Source organism: Ambystoma mexicanum, chromosome 6q, assembly GCF_040938575.1.
Source record: "Ambystoma mexicanum isolate Mex_15411 chromosome 6q, UKY_AmexF1_1, whole genome shotgun sequence".
Lineage (NCBI taxonomy): Eukaryota > Metazoa > Chordata > Amphibia > Caudata > Ambystomatidae > Ambystoma > Ambystoma mexicanum.
Window position 1 is genome coordinate 1,610,145,927 of NC_090937.1, and position 23,721 is coordinate 1,610,169,647.

Sequence of the window (23,721 nt, forward strand, 5' to 3'; positions counted from 1 at the left end):
CTGTTCATCATGGGGGCAGTGGGCTCCCTCCCTTTCTCTCAGTCTCACATGATCCTGCGCTGCACCCCCTCCCCCCCAAAGCAGTTTCCTTTCTCCTTAGTCAGTTTTCCCTTTTTTTTTCTTTACTCCCTCTGGCCCCAAACACACAGTTACCTTCTTTCCAGGCTTCTTGAAGACCACCTTGTCACCAATTTATGTTGTTACCCTAAGTCGGGTCTGTAGGTCAAAGGATACACTGGGAGCCAGGAGTTACTTTACTCAGGTGATACATAGGAGATTCTTCAGATATATTCAGGATCAGAGCAGAGCCCACAGGCTCCCACCACCCAGGCTACATAATCTCAACTGTCCCTGGGTAGAACACTCACCACACAATCATATCCAAATACTCCATTCATGACATCACCACTCAGGCACTCATCATACATGCAAGCAAGTGGACAGAAAGGAGAGAGTATCACCCTTAACACTATCTAAACCTAACTCTAAGAATGGGAGCAAGCTACGACCAAAGTAAAAATAACACAGTCCCAGTGGTGTCTCTGTTAACATAAAAGGGCCTATACTAATAAACCTATTGCCGATCCTTACTTCTAAATACAATGGTGTGGGACAATGTATGCAAAAGAAAAGTGTTCAAGAAATAATATGTCACGATAATATATCAGTTGGCTCCCCTTACTGACGTTTTCAGCACGGGACAAGGTAGCACACTCAAGCTTTACACACACTCTGGCTTCTTGGCCACGAGGTAACAGTTCGAAACATAGGAATCAGGGCTTCCGCAAAAGTCTCTCTCCAATTTCAGTCTCTTATTGCAGAGGGTCTGATGTAACAAAAACACAAAAGTTCCTTTCTCTTTATCAGGTTTCGCAACTGGTCTCCCTCGTTTGGGCTCGGACCATGGAGCTCCCTCATTTGGGCTTGGATCCCCACAATATGGATCTCCCTCGTTTGGGCTAGGATCCTCTTCATATCTAAAATGAAGACTTTCGAATGTGCGATGGGTTTTGCTTAAACTGTCGGAGGACTGTTTCAATTCACTTCACATAATTGTTCTCATCAATCTTCTACTTTTGTTTCTCTTGTCAGGATACCTTCCAGAGACCTTCAATTGAGCACATTCATGGAGCACTCTGTAGTCGGTATTGTATCTTTTCTTCTCAAGTTCAAACATTCATTAGCAGTTTAACTTTACTGGCGTCTTTCATCACATTCCAGAGCTCATTATACAAAGTTGCTGCTTGCAACCTTGACTTAAACACAGACCGGTCTTGCATCAGTCTCCCCAACTCAGCGGCTGTGTTGATCTTTGTCGCTTCTCTGTTCTTGGAGCCAAGGACGATACCACAGTGGCTGCGGGTGCTCCTCCCCAACTTGGTCATCTACTGACACACAATGCAGGATTCATCAGTCTGGTTTCTTGGCCTTAAGCTTTTTGCCTCGTAGGTTTCTTGAAAGTAACAGTGCCTTGCTGAAAAGGTCAAGGTCACTTTCCCTCTTACGAATCCTTCTTGGTTTGCCATCTTTCTCCCCTCATTCAGCTGCCGACTCGAAACTGATGTACCTTTATTGAGCTTTGAGGTTTGAGTGCGTTTTCGTGCTCTGCCTTTTATCCATGTGGGGAAGTTTAATGGAAGCCAGGTGTGAGTGATCGTCAGTAATTGCCTGACCTCACTTGACCACAGTAGCAGGACATGTCAGATACACTGCTCGTGGGTGAGTCAGTTTTCTCCTAGAGAGGGCTGTCCATGTGAAAGTGCTGGAAATTGGAAAGGGGGGAATTAGGTTCCCACGTAACCTACCTGTTAGGAGGGGGTAAAGGTGTTGCAGGGGGAGAAATACCGTGCCTCACCATCCGGTGTCCCACTCCCACTCCCACTCCACGAAGACACCCCCCCAGGTGATGCACCCGCACCGGTCCACCCCCAGGAATGGGATCCAAAAGCGATGGCCGTGTCCTTCGCCACCTGGATGACAGATCCCCATGGACTAGTGGCTGAGGCACCTTCTGGTTTTTCACACAGTGGAGAAATTTTAGGGCTGGAGAGATGCGGTCCCTGGGTATGAGGCCAAGGATCGGTCTTGCAGTCCTATTCTGGATTAGCTGAAGGTGGCCAAAGGAGGAGTTGAGCAGGTTGAGGAAGAGGTTATTGCAGTAGTCCATCCTGGAGAGGACCAGAGCTCTGGAAACATTGAGCTTCTTGGGGGAAGGTGAGGAAAGGGAGAATCCCTCTGAGGAAGTGCAGATGAAAGTTTTATTGCCTCACAGGAGGGTGAGGGGAGGCAGCCCAATGTATGGCGGCCAGAGTGTGAGAGGGAACGAGGAAGCAGGGGTCCCAATGAGAAGGATCTCTGTCTTACTGGCATTAAGGCAGCATCATTAGCAGAACACCATGCCTGAATAGCAGACAGTCAGAAATTAGAGAGGGACAGGAGGCAGAGGAGGGAAGCTTGAAGGAGAGCTGCATGTCATCCGCATAACACAAAGTTAGGAGAGAAGCCAGAGATGAAATGGCTAGATGGGCAAGGTAGATGTTGGAAAGCCAAGCCAAGAGAATAGAGCCCTGAGGGACACCACAGGTGGATAGTGAGATGGAGGAGAGAAAATGGCACAGTTGAACCTGGGAAAGTCGGTCACAGAGGAAGGAGATCAACCAGTAAAGAGCCAGGTCCAAGATGCCAAGGGTGTCACAGACCGATTTAGAATGGTGGCATGTTGACTGTATCAAAGGCAGAGGAATGGTCATGAAGGATGAGACCCAACTTTTTCTACCCTTTTCTTCTTTCACGTCAGATATAAATTCAAATCTTTCTGCTCGTCTTTCTACGATCAGAACTCGGATGTCTGAGCATTTTCTTGCCCCTAATCCATCTAAGACTGCAGTTCTTTTTTTTCCCGCCAATACTATCTCCACTCCTATTTCCCTCCCATTTGTGCTTTTTCCTCCTTCAAATCTGCCCTTTTCTCTGTCTGTCAGCAACCTTGGTCTTCATCTTGCTACTAATATTTCCCTTGCTCATCATATCTCAATTACTTCTCGTTCCTGCCGCTTTCATCTTTGTAACATCCAGAAATTTAGACCTCTTACCTTCAGTGCTTCGCAGCATCTAATTTCTTCCTTAATTTTGCCTCGATTATTCTGTCTTCCTTTTGTTCTTCCCGCCTCCCATATAGCACCCCTTAAATCTATTTTCAATTCCGCTATCCGTCTCTTGTATTTCCTACCTATTTGAGACTCCATTTCCCCTTCCTTGGCCTCTCTACGATGGCTACCTTTTCACTCTCAGCTTAAATAACATTTTCTCTGCATTGTATTTAAATCTCTTTATGAAGTTGTTCCGATATGCCTTGCCTCTCTTGTTTCCCTCTATGTCCCCGCCCGTACTCTTCGTTCCCAAACCCACTTTATTTTAAATGTTCCTCATCCCCCTTGTGCTGCCACTCATTCCCATTCTTTTTCTCTTCTGGTTCCGTTTTACTGGAATGCTCTCCCTCTCTACGTCCGGTCTTTTCATTCTTTCTCCACCCTCAGTTCTGCCCTAAATACCTTCTTACTTCTGCCTTAATTGTACTGCGAGTTCTACTGTAATCTATATTATTTTACTTTATCCACCTGCTCATTTCTATTGTACTGTAAAATTGGTTTTGTACAGCTACTCAGCGTAATGCACTATATAAATAAATACACAAAAGAAAATATACAAAGGATAAGAAAAGAAGGAGAGTTGGATGGAGATTGGAGCGCAAGCCATCACGGGTGTTCAGGAGTGCAGTTTCCATATCTGTGTCAGCTCCGAAGCCAGACTGGTCATCATGGAGACAACCAACAGATTCAGTGTGGTGGATACGCTGAGAGATGGCCAGCTTTTCCAACAGTTTGCCCAGGAAGGGGGTAACAGAGATAGAGCGCTAGGTATCTAGATAGGAGGGGTCGGCAGAAGGGTTTTTGATAAGAGTGTTCAGGAGAGTGCTTGAGGAGTAAAGGGAAGGATCCAGTGGCAAATGAGTGATATCTAAAATCAGCCCAGGCTGGTGCAAGGGAGACAATGCAGAATCTTAGAGGTGGAGGCTAGGAGAGAAGAGGTGAGGTCAGACCACTCTGCGAGGAAGGGGGCGACCAGGCTGGGGGCCTGTAGATTGTGGCCAGAGTCAGCGTGAGGAAAGGAGAGACACCAAGCCTACAGACGAGACATTCCAAGGAGAATGCAAATGCACACAGATGCAAATGCATGAAGATGTGAAAAAGTATGGAAAGCCTCAATTCCCGTTAAGGGAGCAAACATCATAAGGAATAGTGCAATCCCTGTTACTATAGTCACAGTGAACAGAAGCTGCCCACTTTCCACTTTAGAAATCTTTTTGTGCATTAAAGCATTTTTACTTTTATTTACCATTTTAAATAGTAAACGCAGCCATATATTGATTTATGCTAAGTTCTGTTGGGACTAGGGAGTTGAGACCACTATGCTTTACATCCCCTAGGGGACAGGGTAAGCAGGATCCCTCTGGAGGTGACCCTCCCCCCTAAGAGGACAGGAAACCCCCAGACAGGGATTTAAGTCACCATTCAACAAGTGTCATGCACACGTGTGGAAAGCACTGAGGGAATAGTACCCAGATAAGTCTAAAATGCAAGCTATATTAACTCGATCAATGGGGACAGACGAGGACCCAGCCCACTACATTCAACAAATACAGGAAATGTGGCATTTAGAAACAGGACAATATTGGAACGCCAAGGTCCCTTTTTTATCACATTTTGACTAGAGGTCTTCCCTCAGACATGCAGGCAGAGCTTGGAAAGGTAGTGGGGATTGAGACTAATGAGTGGGCAGAGATAAAAGGCAAAATTAATGCACCACTGCACTTAAAACAGGATAAAGAAAATAAGTTATTGAAGCACAGAAGGCTGAGGCTAAGTTAGTGCAGAATAAATTGGCAAAATATAGTATGGGGGTGCAGTGATAACAAATATCACCGACGGAAAACACGCTCGCAATACCTCACAGGTGCAGTCAGTGCCATAATTTCCACAGCTAGGCTTCCTCCCACAGCTAGCGCAAACAGGATTTCCCCTGCAGGTGCCGTAAACAGGCTTAATGTCACAGATATCGTATGAAGTGTTGGGACTTCAGGTCCAGCAAGGAGGGTATTTTCAACAAGCTAGAGGGGATTTCTAAAGAGGAAGGGTGTTTGGATTTGGATATGGTGAGGAAGACCAAGACATGGAGGCCAGTGTTGGTCTTGTGGAAGGATAAGGCATCTTGCAAATGATTGTAGTAGCAGAAATCGAACAGTATATGGCCCTGCAGGCATCCCGGTGTATAAAGAGAAACCCCATCAGATGTTTTACCTTACATAACCGCACATACCACAAGTACAACCACAGCTGCTGGTACAACTGCTGTTGGTGTTTCAAACACTGCAACAACCACAGCTCCAAGCACAGCCCCAGCAAACACAACCCATGTAATACACACAGACAAAACGCTCAGCAGCTACAAGCACCATCCCAAGTTCCACAGCAGCCACAATTTGTTCAATTGATATGAAAATACTACCCATCACGTTTCACCATCAAATCTATTTCGAACACAGACACACAGGTATCAGCAGCGGAGCAATAGTTTATTACTGCAGGGAACAGTACCACATTATACAGGAGTGACAGTGCTAGAGGGCCCCTTTTTCCTTTCCAGGCACTGACATACATCCACAATAGGACTGCCCACAGAAAGCTCTGACATGCCCAATCCTTTCAGCAACTGCAGACTCACAAGGGGAACCACAGGTGACAGTGAACATAGGTGACAGAGACTTCTATTTTTCGGTCGACACAGGAGCTGCCATATCTTGTATTAAGGAAGGCAAGTTTTCTATGTCGAACAAGGTGATGCAGGATTCTTCTGGGGCTATTATGGCGGTTCCTTTCACGCAAGACCTACCTGACTTATAACACCATTCATATTTTCTAAAGATTCTCCAATTAATATACTGGGATATAGAGCCCAATTAATGGAATTATTTGCGCGTAAAATAGGGTGGGAGCATGGGCATAGCTTGCGCAGAGGGCTGGGAAGGCAGTGGAACACCAAAAATGGGGAAGAACATGCAAAAAAGTGGGCGTTTTGTTTAGGAAGTCCCAAAAGGCACAACAATTATCATACACTTAGATGTAGCAATAACAGAAAGGACAGTTATATTACATGGTGTAGATGAATATGGTATTGAGTGGAACACAGTTTTGTGCATATTTGACGAACAAACAGCTTTTACAGATGATGACGACATAGGAGAAATTGTGTTTCAGATATCAATAAAGTGTCAGGTGGCAAAAGAAAACAGATGTTTCCTAGAAGGTGCTGCTCAAAGATAATACCAGATTATTTGCAGCAAGATTTAGAAAGGGTCGCACAAAGAATTATGGGCCACAGACCTGCTCGATGTGAGATTCCTGAAGGGAGTAGGTGTTGTACATATAAAACTGAAGCTGGGGCTGTATTATCAGAGGTCTAACAGTATCCCATGTCATGAGAAGCAGTCCATGGATTTAGGATACCATTTTAGGGTTATGATGGCAGGGCATCATACAGACATGATATGATATGATAGGTTATTTATAATGTGCTTTATACCCAGAGGTTTCTAAGCACGGACCCGGGGATCGAACCGGTGATGCTCCATGTCATCTTGCTTCTAAGGCAAGCACGTTGCCGCTGAGCTATCCTCCTGAGACTCATCACTCTACATGTAACACGGCTGTGTACCCTGTGAAAAAATCATCAAAAGAGGGGTTTTGGAGGATGGTTCAGGATCACCGGCCATTGAACAGCATCGTGGAGGTGGAGTTTCCGGTGGTACCAAATCCAGCCACAATTTTATGTATTATACTCCCAAGTGCAGCTTACTTTGCAGTAGTAGACCATAAAAATGCATTTTTCTCGATACCTTGGCACCCAGATTCTCGATATCTCACCACATTTACTTATCACAGGTCACGGTTCCAACCACTCGCTTGCCACAGGGCTATTGCAAATCACCACGTGTGTACAACAGAATATTCAAGATGGACTTGGAAAATGTACATACATAGAGCACAGTGATCCAGTAGGTCGACAACGTTTTGGTGTGCAGCACCACAGAAGAACAGCGTAGAGATGACTCAGTAACACTTCTAGCATAACAAAAAGGATAGAAAATGGACAAGAAAAAGTTACAGTACTGTCAGATCAAAGTGGTGCATTTAGGTCAGGTAATATCATCAGAAGGGAGAAAACTAACTCCAGAAAGAGCAGATGTGGGGCAAAAGGGCCCAACGAAGTACAAAATGGCAAATGCCTCATAAAAGGGAAGGATGAAATGTACACCTCATATAAAGATTTAAAATTAGCACTGAATAAATGCACCAGTACCAGCTAATCCAGATTATACTAAGACATTTGTTGTGTTCTCTCATTGACAGCAGTACTTATCCAGAAAACATTGCAGAAACAGAAGCCGTTGGCTTATTACAGTGGTGCTTTAGACCCAGCAATGCAGAGGCATTTCCCCTGCAAGTAGGCACTAGCAGCATAATTTGCCATCAGAAATCAGCAATAACAATGGTCTGTCCAGTAAGCCCTATAGGGATCATGCAGTGTTTGCCAAATAAGAAAAATCCAAGTCCACCCTCACTACCCACCGTGCTAGAAGGGACATATGTGCTCAATTGTGCTACATTCCAGGAAGGGCTGGAGGAACTCCACCTCATTAAAGAAAATGCTTCAGAGGAAGAAGAGATACTTTTCATTGAAGGGCCATCAACTATCAATCAGCACACGAGACACAGAGATACGGGAGCGGCAGTGGTACAATATGAGGAAGGAGAGTTCAAAGTAGTTTCAAAGACAAGACGTCACCTCATTGTTCCACTCAGGCTGTGGAACTTGTAGCATTAATAACATCGGTAGAAATGATAAAAGGGAGTTGTGCCACCATTTACTCCGATTCTGCATATGTTACATCAACAGTGCATTCGAGGTTGGAAAGGATTGAAGAGGAGAGGATTTTAAAGAGTGATGGTACACTGGTCCACCAACATGCAGAACTATTATCTAGATTGATCGTAAAGTATACCACCAATACTAACGCCACAGATTTAATTTTCTGGGGAAATGACATAGCAGACACTGCAGTCAAAGAAGCAGCGTATATTTACCATAGGTCCCCAAGTTTACATATATGGCATGGGAATAGGTGCATCTTACCAATCCATTTTGTTCATCTGTGGCCCAAATAATAGAACTACAGAACTGCAGTCCACAGGAAGAGAGGGATGTATTGTGAGAAACCTGAAGGTGTCTCCCTGACTGGTCCCCGGGGATCTGTCATCCAGCTGGCCAGGATATGACCATTGCTATTAGATCCAGTTCCTGTGGGTGGACCAGTGAGGGAGGATTATCTGGATGGGGGCCCTTGGGGAGTGGAAGTGCAACACAGATGGGTGAGACGCGGTATCCCCTTTCTTATGACACCTTTTCCCCCCAACTTACCACGTAGGATAAACAAACAAGCACTCTACTGCCCCCCTTTTCTGACGCGAACACTTTCGCATATCACGAAGGACGACAGACTAACACCCAAGCCATTTACCTGACATGTCCCAACACAAGGCTCAGGCAAAGTCAGGCAATTGACCAAAACTGCACACACTGGACAGCCCTTTGCCTTCCCCACAGGGATAAAAGGTGGAGCATGAGAGCACAAGACGAGCAAGGCAGACAGCACAATGAGAGAGCTAACTCAGCACGGCAGTTCAAGAGGAGGAAAAAGACAGCGCAAACCGGGAGGATGACATGGGGAGAAGCAACCTTGCACTTTCTGATCAAGATCCGTGAAACCTCTGCAGAAGGAATCATAAAAACATGAAAAATAGCCAGCATGTGTTGCAGCAAATGTCAATAGTACACGGGGCCCTTGTCTGCTGATAACCAAGGCGGGCAGAGACGCTTGTCTCCGTGGTATCAACCTTGACTCCAGAGAGAAGAAAAGCCAAAATGTTCACCACAGTCAGTGAGCCGAGCGGAGAACCGACACGAAACCGAACTGTTGAACGAAAATAGCAAACAGCTAATTGAATTGTGAAAGAATACAAAGAACTGTTGATACTAGAAGCGGTAAAACCAGCAACAGAGGAGTCTGGCACCACGTGGGTGTGCACTCAGGAAACTCTGGGCAATTACCCGATTGTTGAACATGCTGTTACCGTAAGGCCTTGGGAAAGGCAAGAAAGGGGTCTAAGTGGTCATACAGGGATCTAGTAACATCCTCTGTACAGTCGAAACTCTTTGACCGACAGATGATTGTGAAGCTAAGGGACGTGAGTCCCGCATCAGCGGAACAGATTGAGAAAATGTGCGATTGGAAAAGATGGCAAGAGTGAACCTGAAGAAGGGATGCCAATAAACAAGAGGCGAAGTCTAAAGTCCCGATATACAGTTTGTTGACATGAGTGAACCCGGCAGAGGGATGTCCGCAGTGAACTGTTTAAAAGGACATTAAGATTTGTGAATGTCAAAGATAAAATCATTTTGAGAAGCCGTTGTGGACCTGGCTAAGGCAGGCGAAAGAGTGAGAAGGGTCTGAGACCGTAAGAGGGGCACCCAGGGGTGGAAAATCACCACCAAGCCAGAATAAACCTGATGGAGGGAGGCTGACATTCAAGAGGGGTCAGAGCTCGGAAGAGGGTGAACCCAGGATGAGGAAGCATCACCCAAATTGCAACCAGAAAATACCCTTTGTTCAACTTTTATTTGGTATAGTGAACCTATCAGGCACTCAGAAACAAGAAAACATAGCTACCGAAGGTCCTGATATAATTACACACTTTTTGTAGATCTGAGCCCAGAAGAGGGGGATGCAGGGGTGAAATGTCACCCGCTGTGTATACAGAAAATTACTTGTTTATTATTTTGAAACCCATCAAGTCCTTGTAGGCAAGATATTTTTTGTAGAAAAGAGACTTAGACTTAAACACCAAAAGGCCAGATTGCTGAGAGCGCCACTGTTGGCTCGTGCTGAGATAGCTCATGTGTGTGCTATGCTCCAGAATTCTACCTTGTCCCATGCTGAAAACGCAGGGAAGGGAGAATGCGACTATTTGTGAACAATTCCTTCTTTCTCATGAGCATTATCCTACACTTCATTTTGTATTTAGCGTTAAGGATTGGCAATAGGATTTTTAGTATAGGCCCTTTTATTTTGAAAATACGCCACTCGAACTGCTTTATTATTGTTTGATGGTCGAAGCTTTCTCCTATCTTAGATTTAGGTTTAGATTAGGTGTTTTTCCAACATACCTATACAGTTTAATAAACACCCTTGAACTGTGATCACTTGTGTCTGTCTTTACTGTTGCCACCATGAGTTAATTACAGTATGGACAAAAAGGGGGTGCTCTTTATCCCCCACTGACCTAATCTGGAGAAAAACGTTTTTCAGGAAAGCCTGTTATGCTTAAAGAATTACTACAACTGGCTCTTGAACTACTACACTACCCTGCGCACGTAACCAAAGTATTGCAGCGGAAATTCAAACGTAATGGTTTTGGCCAAATGTGCAAGGACGTGGCAGAGTTCATCACTAATTGTGTGATTTGCCAACAATAAAGGCAGCATTGCCTTTCCTTTCACTGCCGTTTAGACATCTTCACATTGAATATATGGACATGTGTAACCGGTGCAACAATGATCACTATTTGTCCATGTTGTTGTGTCCATTTTCACGTTGGATTAAGGCTGGCCCATGCATCCATCCTCATCCCAAATCAGCAGCAACATCCCTCGTTTGAGAGGTGTTCACACGATGGGGCATTTGTGAGGTGTTGCGGTCTGACGATGGGCTACATTTGTTCAGCAACTTCTTTAAGGAAGTGACGTTTCTGTTGGGTATAAAGCATACACTTTGCTCAACTTACTACCCTCAAGCTAACTGCTTTGGGGGAACACCTTAATGGCCTGCTTAACGAATGCACTGCTAGGCTTTGTTGCATGCTTGATAAGAACTATTTTTATTGTTTGCCGCTTGCACAATTTGCATTGCACTATCAGCTTGGTTCTGCCCATCACCTTACCGCACATGAGGTGGTGAAGGGCAGAAGAAAGTTAACGCTGCTTGCTGTTGCACGTATTAACTGTGATGGGCATAGCTCGGAAGAGGTTATGGAAGTGAATCTCAGGAGTACCTTAAAGAACTTACTAACTCATTAAAGTTGATCTCCATGCAGATGGGGACCCGTCGACAAAGGCCGGGTTCTATTGATCAACCAACAGCATAAGAAGAGACATTGTTGCACCCTTCACAATTGTATCCTGGTGATCAGGTCTTGGTTAGAAACTTTACCCATAAATGGAGGGACCGGAGGTTCCTCGGTCGTATTGTGGTCACATATCCCACACCGACCACCGTCAAAGTGGCTGGCTGTAATTCATGGTTGCATGTGACGGATGTCCGGTTGGACAAAAGCACCAACTCTCCTCCCAGAAAAAAAAAATAAAAAGGCAAGGTGCAGCCAGAGGAAAGTTCTGGTGATGTTAAAATAATGTTCTTTGCCTCAATGTGTTTCTTTTGCGAAGGACAGTCTCTGTTCCACATCACAGGTTAAAATGTCAGGAGAGAGAATCACAAATAGAAGATTGCATTTTATTAGGTTATGTTTCTTTTGTTTTTATCGTTTCTCTTCTTATTGTTTAGATTAAAATGGACTATTGTGAATGGTAGTGTTTGTTTTTGGAAATGATAGCATGTTTAAAATGAGAACAAAAACCTATTTCTGACAAAGCATCATCCTATAAAAGCATTTTGATTGACCCTTGTACCTACACATATAATGTGGGGTATGAACACATGTGAATGGTGGGAAGAAAGAGTGTAGATGAAACATGCTATGTGTGCTCTTTAATTCCTCACACTACAGGACCACCCCAACCTTTTGTTCTGCAAGAAGTACCACCAGACAAATACAATGCAAGATTAATGTTGCCTTATGCCTCACTAGAGGAATGTACCAGAGAAAGACTGCTTGGATACAGTCGGTTCAGCGGAGAGGAGGTGGTGCAGGATGACAATTACATCAGAATAAACAAAATGGTAGACGGTGAAGAAAGAATACATGTTGTAGCTTATTATAATACATAGATACCAAAAGCAGGGCAGGCACTACTTACTACACCACAATATATTAACTGTATAGAGAAAGACACAGGCCATATAAAACCACTGGACACCAATTTGCTTTGGAATCAGAAGTAATCCCATTCTCCTGACCCAATTTCCTCTGACTGGTGGAATCTTCCTCCAGGGCCTTCCTTCCTTTCTTCTCCTTCTTGGTAGTCTTTCTTTCCTTGAAGAGATAAGGTCTGTTGCAGAGGGAAGCCACTATGTCTGTCTGGATAAAGGCTGGTAAGGCAAAAATAAACCTCAGGAGGATTTGGTGAGCAGAGATTCCAAAGACTGTCCTTGAGAGCAACTCCAGGTAGCTGAGGTGAGTAGATGATCCGATATGAAACAGAAACAATCTAGTGACGGAGGATAAAGTCTGGAGGCAGAGAGGCATGTGAGAGAAAGGTATGTGACCCACAGGCAACAAGGAATAAAGTAATAGAGCTGTCCAGAGAGCCATGGGGAAACCCAACAGAGAGCCCAGCTAGCCAGGGGGGGGAAAACCAACAGGAATGAGTAGCAAGTCACATAGGAGCCACTCAGGAAGCGCAACAAGTCAAAGGAGATCCAGGTGAGCTCAACGAGGCAGGGGGGAAGCCATCAGGAACCCAGCACAGCACTCAAGGGGGTGTGCTTTGTGTGCCCCCTCGCTCCTCCCTCACAAAGTGACAGGGGAGCGAGGGGGTACACAAAGCAGAGAGCTAAGAAGCAAGAAACAAACGGCACAAGCAGAAAGCAAGTACTAGCATTTACCAACAAGAGGAAACTCATAATGGCACAAGCAGAGAGCAAGTACTAGCATTTACCAACAAGAGGAAACTCATTGCGTTGAAGACGCCAGAGTGATTTAACTCCCCCCAGCGGTGGTCATGTTGGAAAACCACTAGACTGCAACTCTGCATAACGAAGTTGCGTGATGGCTCAATAACGGCGGACCTTCCATCTAGCCGAAAGCCACCACGGAAGAAACATTGTGACAGTATGCCCCCTTTGATGCCTGGGGTTACCTGCCGTCTCTGGATGGAGTCTGTGAAACCACTGGATCAACCGAGGGGCCTTGATGGAAGTGTGGGGTTCCCACAAATTTTCAGAAAGCAGGTAACCCTTCCACCTCACTAGATATTCCAACCTTCCCTTGCGGTACTGAGAATCAAAGATTTTAGAAACCTCATATTCCTGGGGGTCAGGAATGTCCTGAGTACGTCGTCCTGTACATGGTCACGTGTAGGGATCTGGTTCCCAAGATCGAAGAAGAGACGCATGGAAAACAGGGTGTAGCCAGCAGAGTGACTTTGGTAGCTTGAGCTTGAATGCTACTGGGTTGATCTTTGCTATGATCTCAGACAATCTGTAATAACGAGGAGAAAGCTTTGATGGATGGACCCATCTGGGCCGAAACTTGGCTGATAACCAGACCTTCGACCCTGCTTCTCAGCCCGGCACTTCTCTGCGATGGACATCTGATTGGAACGTGCTTCTTTTCTTGCTTTCCTCTAGACTCATATAGGCAATCCTGTGTGTGTTGGTAATGTCTGATAGCAAAGCATCAATAGATGTGATCTTGGAGGAAGGGCATACAGAGTGGGTAGCATGCAAGGATGCAGGCCATATGTGCAGAAGAATGTTTAGTGGAGGTATGTAAGGAGCTGTTGTAGGAGAATTCAGACGTCGGCAGAAGGTTTACCCAATTGTCTTGCTTGAAGTGTTTAAAACATAGGTACTGTTCTATGGTACCATTGAGTTTTTCAGTTTCCGTTGGTCTGGGATGGTAGCCTGAGGACATTGCTCTTTTGATGGCCAAGATCTTGCAAAGAGAATCCCAGAAGGATGAAGCATATTGGACAATCCAGAATTGTACTCATGTCATTTCCAACTGTGGGATTAAAGACATATATTACACATGGATATAAGGCCCAGGTGCCTTACAAAATGTCATGTTAAGTGTGTGAGTTTAAAATCAATTTCTTGCAGAATTTTACATGCAGCTGGGCATTTTTCCTGAAAATGAAACTTAACCTCCAAGACCTTTCCTCTGCTAGTCCTGGAGAGGGGGGCCTGGTTGTCAAACATCAATGCCTGTTCTTTCAGTAGAAGTGACCTTCCATAAAATGTACATTAGAGTTGCAGCCAGGGCCATTACAAGGCCAAGAAGGGGAAGGTGAAGAAGCATGAGCCGGCCTCGGGCTGACCACATGCTTAAGGGGAAATGAAACTTAAAGAGAATAAAAGGTGAGGCTGGAGTTTAGTTAACAGAAAAATACATGTTATTGCATGAAAAGGGCAGCATATTAGCATAATCTGATTTGCATCAAAATGCAGTTCTTAAAAATATAGCCATACATGTAAAGATTTGAAAAATGTTGGTACTTGCCATATTGACAGTTTGAACATGTCAAGCCCACATGTCAGTTTGGGATGACAAAGCTTTCTCCTCCCAGAGCTTTCCTAACTCATACCCTCATCTCCTTGTCCTATTAGCACACAGGTGGGTAGAGAAAACCAACCAATCCATTTTGCGGGAATCATGTCAAGTTTGTGATGTCATTTGCCCTATAAGTAAACCAGTTTGCATCAGAAGTGGGCTTTTTGCACTTATTCCTGCAGAGAGGCCGCAAATCTTGCATTGGAGACAGGGACAAGGAGACAGAAGCTGACTGGGACCACTTGGAGTAGCCAGAGGGGAATATCCTTGACTGACACCCTTGCTGTCCCAGAGGTGCCCTGCTGTTCCCTGATGTCCATTACAAGTCCTCTCATGTAAGTACAACTATCCTCAAAGAGATAGATTGTGTAGGCCCTGCATTTATCTCAAGTAGTGTTCTAGTATTTCCCAAAAGTAAAATATCATGTTTGTCTGTGTAGAGCCTTAGCATATTTAAATCAATTAATTTCCCTATAGAAATCAAGGGATGTGTTTTGTTAGCATACGAAACTAACAATTTCCTCCCAGTGTGTTTTGAGCCAGTATAGACAAACATTTGCCAAAAGAATTAATCCCAAAACCCTGTTTCCAAGTGAATGTACGGGGTGCAAAACAAAATTCCCCATTGATCCCTTTCTTTTTAAATCAAAGTGTGAAGCCTTGTATTTCCTTTGCATGTGTGGTGGGGTATACAAAATGTCCCCTTTGTTCCCATTCTGCTCCGACCCCAACCACAAAGCTTTACCTGTTCTTTTTAGGTGTGGAAAAACAAATGTTCCCATTGCTTTTCTTGCTCACATATTGCATGTGTGCTGATAAGTGAAAAAACGATGTTTCCCATTGAATCCCTTTTTCCAAAGAGTGCATATTCATCAGAATCCCAAAACGATTTTCCCATTGTGTTCCCACTCTCTGCCACTTGCCTTCAATTCAGAGGGGTAGATCTAATTGATGTTTGGAGGGTGGAGGTTGCTGGGAGAAAAAGGTATTATAACCAAATCACCAATCACTGTGCATCTTTCGTGATACTAATGCATCCCGATCCACTGCAATGTGCCTAAAACCCCCAAAGTGTGCAGTGCTTCCAAACACGGAACCTAAAGCTGGAAGGCGTGAAGTTTGTAGCAGGCAGATGGCAACAAACTAAAATGGCAGGAGGACTTGTATTAGTGGCTGATTTGAAAAGAAAGTTGCAGGAAATTGTGACTGCATATCTCTGTTGGTGCCATTGCAGAAGTCATGTTTGTTCTTGTGTTGCCACAGCATTGGGGGCTGATGTTAGTCCGTTTGTCAAATTTGGTTTAAAAAAAATAATAAATAAATATTCTTACTACACACCGGCCTGGTTCCTAGTCTATTGTGGCACCGGGTATTTGTTGGGGTTGGGTGCGAGATGGGTTGGAGGCCTTACCAAATAGAGCCTGAATCAAAATCATTGTGATTTGTTATGCGCCACCTTGATTGGGAGGAAAGGAATTCCCTGAGTGGAGTGTGACCGCGTAATAAACCACAACAGAGGGATAAAACATGCAAACATTACTAGTGGTTCCTTAGCTAATGGTTCGTTAGAATACAAGGATGCTGCAAATATATCTTTATCAAGCAAAATTACTGAAATGAATAACACTGCAGACGCGGACCTTGATAAAAAGCCTAATGCAACTACATATAATGTATGTCATCCAGCAATACATGGAAAAGTTTGCAAATGTATTAATGGTGTCAATATTTCCTAATCTGTTTTCTGACATACTGCAACTGTTAGTTTCTCTCCTAGTGTTTCACATGGTATTGGTTCGAAATGTTTTAAAAAACAAGTTAGAAGGGCCAAGTACGATCAGTACCAAGGACTTGGGTTAGATACACATAGAAGATGTGCCCCATCCAGAGTTTAGTGATAGTTGGTAGGCAGACATGAGCTCAGTGGGGAAAAAGAAGGCTAATGGAAGCGGTTATGTTTGTTCCAAGATACCAAACTCGTCGGGAGACCCCAAGGTATTAGAGGCTCAATGTTTACTCCATGTGCCGTTGTGCCGACTGCGAAGCACTTTCCAGGCACAAAGCGTGATACTAATGGATCCTGATCCACTGCAATGTTCCCAAAACCCCCAAAGTGTGCAATGCTTCCAAACACAGAACCTAAAGCTGTAAGGCGTGAAGTTTGTAGCAGGCAGATGGCAAGTAACGACAATGAGCTGTATGGCCTATATTCTGCATACTGCCAAAGAAAGAGAAAGGAAAAATTGTGGAGAAAGAAGGTCCAATTATTTGTCCCAAGATTCCTCACAGTTTCTCAAAGAAATACCAGATCAGTATCGATAATACAGCAAGGATCATTGCTGTTACCTGGAGTGCAAACCGCTGCAAACACCAAATGGGTTTAGATCGTACACTGGGAAGTGATCCAGTTGGCCAATGATACTGAACAAGGCCTAAACGCGATCAAGATGGAGATGTGTGCAATCCGGGAGATGACGTTGCAGAACTGTTATGTGCTGGCCCTACTCACGGCCGTGGAAGGAGGGGTTTGTCGAAAAATTGCAGATTCCTGTTGCTCCTATGTACCTCCTAACGATGCAGACAATGGCCACCTCACTAATATAATAGGGGCCCTGCATACACTGGGCACTCCCATGCAAACAGAAGCTGGTATACAGAGGAGTAACTGTTCAACAACATTTTTTCCTGGGCACCATCCTTTATGGGGTGATTGTGAAGCTTCTGGTTTCCTGTGATCATGTTTGTTTTGGTGATCTTCTGTACCTGCCCGCTGGTGCTCAGATGCTGTGCCAAATCCGTGCCCAGCAGCGCTATGATGATGGTCTCAATTGGGGTACAGGGTGCACCGCGCGGTACAAAAGATGGTGCAGTCCAAAGTGATGAACCAAACAAACCACGCATGGTTGCAATAGAGCAACGTGTTCACCCTCCGGCAACACCACAATTCCCCCACCAGATCCTGAAAAGTATGTAGAACACAGAGTAGATTTAGCTGGGGAACTGGGGATGTATATATATGACGTGTACCCCTGAGCAATATGCAAAATCAGGGGGAATGTTTACGGTCCGAATGTAGAGCATGGGTTCCAAAGGAAGGATTACCGCCATACTTGGAAGCAGAGATGTTGGAACGGGAACGAATGGAGAAGGCGGACCAAAATCTCATATGGGCATTTATGAATGTAGTATTAACGAAAGTGGGAAATGTTGGGAAGGGGGACGATCGTCCCATACCCGCAAGCGGTTTCGAATGAGGCAAAGGCCTGTAGTGTCCAATAGGGGCTCGACAAAGGTACGGGTGGTAGCAGAGGCTATTGTTTGGGTAGGGTAGTGCAGGGTGTGGGTTAAGAACACACTGGGAATCAGATGCCATCTTAGGTAATAGCAGCCATATTGAAATCGAGACCCAACGCTGCGCTACAGCAAGGGCTGCAGGCCCAGGCCACAAACATGGGAATGAGTGTAAAATAGGTTATATCACAGGCACTGGGGAGAAAGGCCATAGCTGCATAGACCCTTCATTGTCTCATGTTGCCAGCATTTCGTGTCCAAGGAATAATGCGCCATGCAAGGTCACAAGGGGGTTGAGAGCTTCATGCGAAAATCGATCTCACGAGAAGTAGGGCATGAGCTTCTGATCACCTCCCCGTCCCAGCTCTAAGTAATAGCCCCAAGCTGCCCCCATCCAAGGACCCTAGCATTCCAAGGTACCAGTCGATCCCAGACCACTGACCAAAAAGCTGTTAGACCTCCCAATCGATCAGAAAAGATCAGAAAGCAGCAACAGGCTGCCTTCACCATGGGTCATGTGACGGGTGCCGGGAGGAGCAAAACAACCTAAACCGAGGGTGGGAAGCTTTGGAATGGTTCCAAAGTGTCAGGAATCGGGTTAGGGTGACCTCAAAGTATCCTCTTAGCCCTTGTCTGCAGTACCAGATGCACACTACCTTCGAGAGAGAGAGATTGTATTGTTTTTCTTCTCCTAACGAGCAAGCAGTTGTAGCCTCCTGCCTGATGATGCAAAAAGTGAGAAGCCCACGTGGAAGAAGATGGGGCTGGGACCAATTGCCTGGTATCCCTTATGGATCAGGTAGCCTATGTATAGGGTCACACCAACCAGCCACTCAGATTTATACTGTATGTAACTATATCATTGATGATGCAGTATTCATTTTTAAAGTATTGCTTGTGATGATTTTGGCAGAACGTTCCACACCTGCAGAGGCTTTGCTGGTGCATTTCTATTTTTGTGGAAATAAAAAACTGTTTTCCTTGCAAGAGGTGTGCTGGGCCTTTTTCCCTAATGGGTTGCATTTTTTCTTGGTGAGTATCAAGGGATTTCTCTACAGCCCCCGATAAATCGTAGGGCCTGGGATGGCAAACTTTGGGGCATGGGTTGTGGTGTGTGGTTGCAATCTAGTGAGGGGCCCCTGCCGGCTCATCCAACCGCAGTGCGCCCGTGTGTGCCATGGCCAAAGCAATGTTCAGTCTAAATACCGCCCATTCCTCTGAGGGGGAAGTTTGGAAGGGAAATGGTACCGCCGGAACTGTCATTTTCACAGTTAGGGAATCAGTCCACTTCGGTCCTCCTCTCTGGCTCAGACATCATATCCGCCCCATAGAGGCATCTAGTGGAGCCAACAAACAGCATCTGGTGGTGGAAATGTTTTTGAAGAACAACTGCACTGAAGACAGAATATTACAGACGAGGGGTCCTTGAGAGGATGGAATCCATTAGTATAACATTTAGATTCCCAAATAAGTTTTAGTAACTTTTCATTGGTATTTTGAGGGCTTCTGTGTGAATTGTCTTCTACGAATGAAGAATGAAAATAAGTTAATGGCACTGTGTATGAACGACTGCATCATACACACTGTGAAAAAAGGCATTCATTGGTTATAGGGATATTGCTGTTGGTTGGGTAGCTGAATTCCTCGCCCCCAATTATCTCAGACTGTGCACCAGTCTACAGGAAAATCCTGACTCGGCATCAACTCTTAGCTCAAATGTAAAAATCTCCTGTAAAATGTTCCACTGGGGTTAACAATCATCAAAAATAAAACAGACGTACCTGTCCAGGGTGCTTCGGACATCCTGCAAAACAGAAAGGATAGGGTTAATCAGTACCAAGTAAACACTGTGTCAGGGAGGCATGGTATCACAAGTATGACACTGACAAAAGAGCTACAAGTTTAAGAAAAATAGGATGTGGTATGGGCATGGGAAAGGAGGGGGGGATACCACGTCTCACCACTGGTTGCCTCTCCCCACTCCCAGAAGATCCCTCACCCAAGTGATCCTCCCGCACTGGTCCACGCCCAGGGTCTGGATCCAAAGGCGACAGCCATGCCCTGACCACCTGAGAGAGAGATCCCCGGGGACTAGCAAGTGGACCCTTTGGTTTCTCACAACTGGCAGAGGTTCAGTCATAAATGAATTGACAGACACTGAACACAGGAGCAGACATGGGCACCATCTAGAAAAACTCCAATCTGGTGTACGGCTCAGTTGAAAATCAACAACGGTGTCAAAGGGGGACCTTACAACCATACATGTTTGCTGCACTCCATCCATCACGGATGGAAGCCAGAAATGACTCATTCGGTAAATAAGGAAATGGAATTAAGCATATTAAACTCGGGCTAATAGCTGGACCTGTATAAGTGAGAGTGAAGAGATGAGAAGTCTGTGACTTTTAAATAGCACTGGCTTTGCCTGCTTAGGTCCTCTTCAGAGCCCTGGGTTATATACACACAGCACCTACTTTGGTTTACGGGGGCCGGGAAGGGGGGGTGATTACAAGTTGGTAAGAGTGGTAAACAATCAACTTATTGTAGTTACTGGGTGTTTAACTGATCGCCCAATAATGAGTTTAATTTTTTTAACTCATTTTCTAGGGAGTCGTGTGTGTGGTCGATTTATCACCACACAAACCCAGTAGTGCATGCAGCATTACTGCGTGCCGTATTACCACATGTACTAATTACTGGACCACTCGGGAGTCCTATGGGACCCTAAAATGTGGAATAACCTGCCTCGAAGTCATGCAGAAACGGGGGAAGGACTGGTTGCAATAGCCCCAAACTCGTAATCAGGCCCCACGTCTATACAGATGAAGGGGATGAACTGGCCACACACACTGTGGCATCATGCCGTCTGATTGCATCAGGTAGTGGCAGCATCCTGGGTGAAGATTGTTTGCAAATTATTTATTGCTCTTGACTTTAGGAAAGCTTGATTTGCATGTGTCAGGCTCATTAGGCTTTTTTACAATAGGAAAAGAGTACTCAATTGCTGTGTTTGCTTCCCAGACAATACCAGTGAATGAAATATACATTCTGTGAGCATTGACCAGCAACATTTCCTAATTATTCCTGTTTATACAGCAGAATTCAAAAGATGCAGAATGTGATAAATGAGCATTATCCAAAAAGAAGGGTTACAATTCTTGATTTATAATGTTTAGACTTCCACTGGTTTATTACAACAATTAGTAGGTTTTACATCTTCCCAACAAATGGCTGTAGTTCATGGATTGCCTACACTTTATATGTGTAAGCGTAAGCACTTCATACTCTGAGCTTTCTCAATGCTAAGTTGTAATTATAATGAGAGAAAATAGATTATTAGTTATCATAATAAAAACGTATAAACCAATATGTAAAACGTCCTCTAGTTTGAATTTTTCCATTCATAGTCCTGGATGTTGATCTTCTTTCCTCCAGCCAAATAAATTGCTCATCATGAATCAGGTTAATAAATCTATAAAAACAGTCTGGAGCTCACCAACAATTTGTATCTTCTTTCTTAATCTTCTGAAGGTATTTTAATCAAGGGTGGAATGGTCTAAACATTTGTTCAGTTTGAGAGGCCATTGGTATTCAAGATGCTTAATGCCACATCTTGATAACTCCACAATTGAAAATAATATTGCCATATATTATTTAAGCAATAATCCCCGAGCAGGAGGGGCATTACCACTTCAGGTAATGTCCCTGGACCCACAGTTCCAGGCCCAAGCGAGGACACAAACAACATAATGCCATCTCGGGGTATATTGACCAATGATTCCATGCTTAATGATAAAAATGTGCGTCATCCAATCTACAGTGAAGTATTTATGGATTACCAAAATGGCCATTAACTAAATACATGAATATCCAAAACAAAATGAATGATACTTAAGGAAGACGTTCATTTCGTGATAGGAGTGAAGTCCCTTATACAACTGTCGGAATCAGCAAATTAATCTAGCCATTTGTCTTAGTTTGTGTTCTCTGTTCATGTTGCAATCCCATAAATTTGATGTTATCATCACATACCAGCGCTCATATCACGGTTGTCTTCTCTACAGTATCTCCATTCCCCCACTCTTTCTATCTTAGCTAGAACGGTCTGCCATCATGTGATGTGCTATGTTATATAAGGATTCTTTATAGAGGACATGACAGCCCCAAGCCCATAGCAATCTCAAAGCTAACAGACTTGGTGAAGTACAATCCAGAAATAACTCTCCCCGATGGCCACAGTGTGTGAACTCCGCCTCCGAGTCGCTTCCGGGTTCCAGGCAGCTCACGGCAGAGCGCAGAGGCCTTGACGGCGTGACCGCCGTGGTGGGGGCTTTTGATGCCCTTGGCTGCCCAGCACTTGAGGCCCTCTGCCCCCGCCCTCCTGGGGTAGTACGCACCCAGAGGCCAAGAGGAGGATGAGCGAGGCAGAGGCAGTGGGGGCCCCACCCCAGCTGGAAGCAGAGCGCCGCCGAGCTCGTTCAACTCTCCCATGGTCACAGGAGAAGGAGAGACACACTGTGCAGATACTGCAGACCCCGCTCCTCAGTGAAAAGCATCCCTGCCGCCAGGGAGATCACCCGCCCCACCTATTGCTTTTTGAAATGCTGAGTGGCAGCCCTTACTCCCAACCTTATCTGAGGACGCGTGCTGCTGGCACCATGCCGGGACTGGGCCCCCTCCATCTGCGCCCCCCCACCTCCCCGCAGACCGTAGGCACTCCCTCTTCCTGGAATCAGTCCCGAGAACACCTGCTTTGCCCTAGCCCCACCCTTAGTCACAGTGAGTTGAGGCTCTTTAGGTACCCGAGAGGTGAGAGTCTCCCAGACCACCTGCTGGCCACCCACCGGCTGGCCTCGCACCTGCTCACCTACAACAGGAGGCCAAGGCCTCGATTTTTTGGGGGCTTAACATAAGCGTCACTTGTTCACCCGAATCTAAGGTCTGGGGGCGCCCTTGGCTTTGGCTCGGATGAGAGGGACACACAGGGCCAGAAGAAGGTTATAGTGCCTCCCACGGTTGCTCAGTAAGTGGCACACAACAGGTCTCTGAGCCTGGCCTAGTTGAACACAAGCCACTGCCTTCTTCTAGCATTCCCCCTGGTGAAACTCCCTCCCAGGGGTTGGGGGTTCCTCAAAGTAGGCGTCCACCCAGGAGTTGGGTAACCTCCCTACAGAGTGCTCTACAGACGGGACTTCCCCTTCTCTCTCTCTCCTTTGAGTTCGAGGGCTTTAAATACAACCTCATAACTGAGGACGACATCGGCAAAGTGACACAGGAGATCCTTGTTGATTTGGCCCCGGCGCCTAACCCCGTAGCCGAGGGCGGGGCACAGAGCGAAGCCCCGAAAAGAAAAGATTTTGTCAACAGACGGCGAGTCAGAGGACTTGACAAATTTAAGAAACTAAGCCCGATGTCTCCCCCCACAGTCCCGAGGATCCGTCTTGTTTTTCAGCCTTCCTCTGGTGGGAACCACAGTGTACTATTTGCTGGGGTCCCAGGGATCTTCCGGTCCCATGCCCTTTCCAGATGTTGGAAGTGAGGCAGTTGCCAAAATGCAATGTTAATGGGCTCAATGGGCGGGGGGGGCTCTGAGGTGACAAGTTGATCATCGTATGCCAGATGGTGGGGCAGCAAAAGGCGGTCTAGCTCAGCGATGCTTTGGATGTCGCCGGAGTCCAGGCGCCCGCATGGGGTTTGTCCCATATGTTTAGACATACAGGATTTAAGGCACTGGGCCATAGGTTACATAGTATTGATAAGAAGAGTTACATCGGCTTGGTCATGGCCCTAAATTGCTAGCACTGTG

The 23,721-nt window shown here is 45.4% G+C and overlaps 1 protein-coding gene across 2 annotated transcripts in view; it reads right to left on the reverse strand.

Moving 5' to 3' along the window:
* Nucleotides 1-23,721, reverse strand: part of LOC138516905 (E3 ubiquitin-protein ligase TRIM39-like) — a 146,002-nt gene that overhangs the window by 48,607 nt on the left and 73,674 nt on the right. Inside the window, exons 4-5 of one of the 2 annotated variants that reach the window (XM_069632362.1) lie at nucleotides 19,697-19,719; nucleotides 12,136-14,075 (exon numbers count right to left, since the gene is read on the reverse strand). In XM_069632362.1, the coding sequence (XP_069488463.1) occupies nucleotides 14,066-14,075; nucleotides 19,697-19,719 (33 nt within the window). In that variant the 3' untranslated portion in view covers nucleotides 12,136-14,065. Of the gene's footprint in view, nucleotides 1-12,135; nucleotides 14,076-19,696; nucleotides 19,720-23,721 lie in introns of those variants that run through there. The other variant, XM_069632361.1, reaches the window with a different exon arrangement.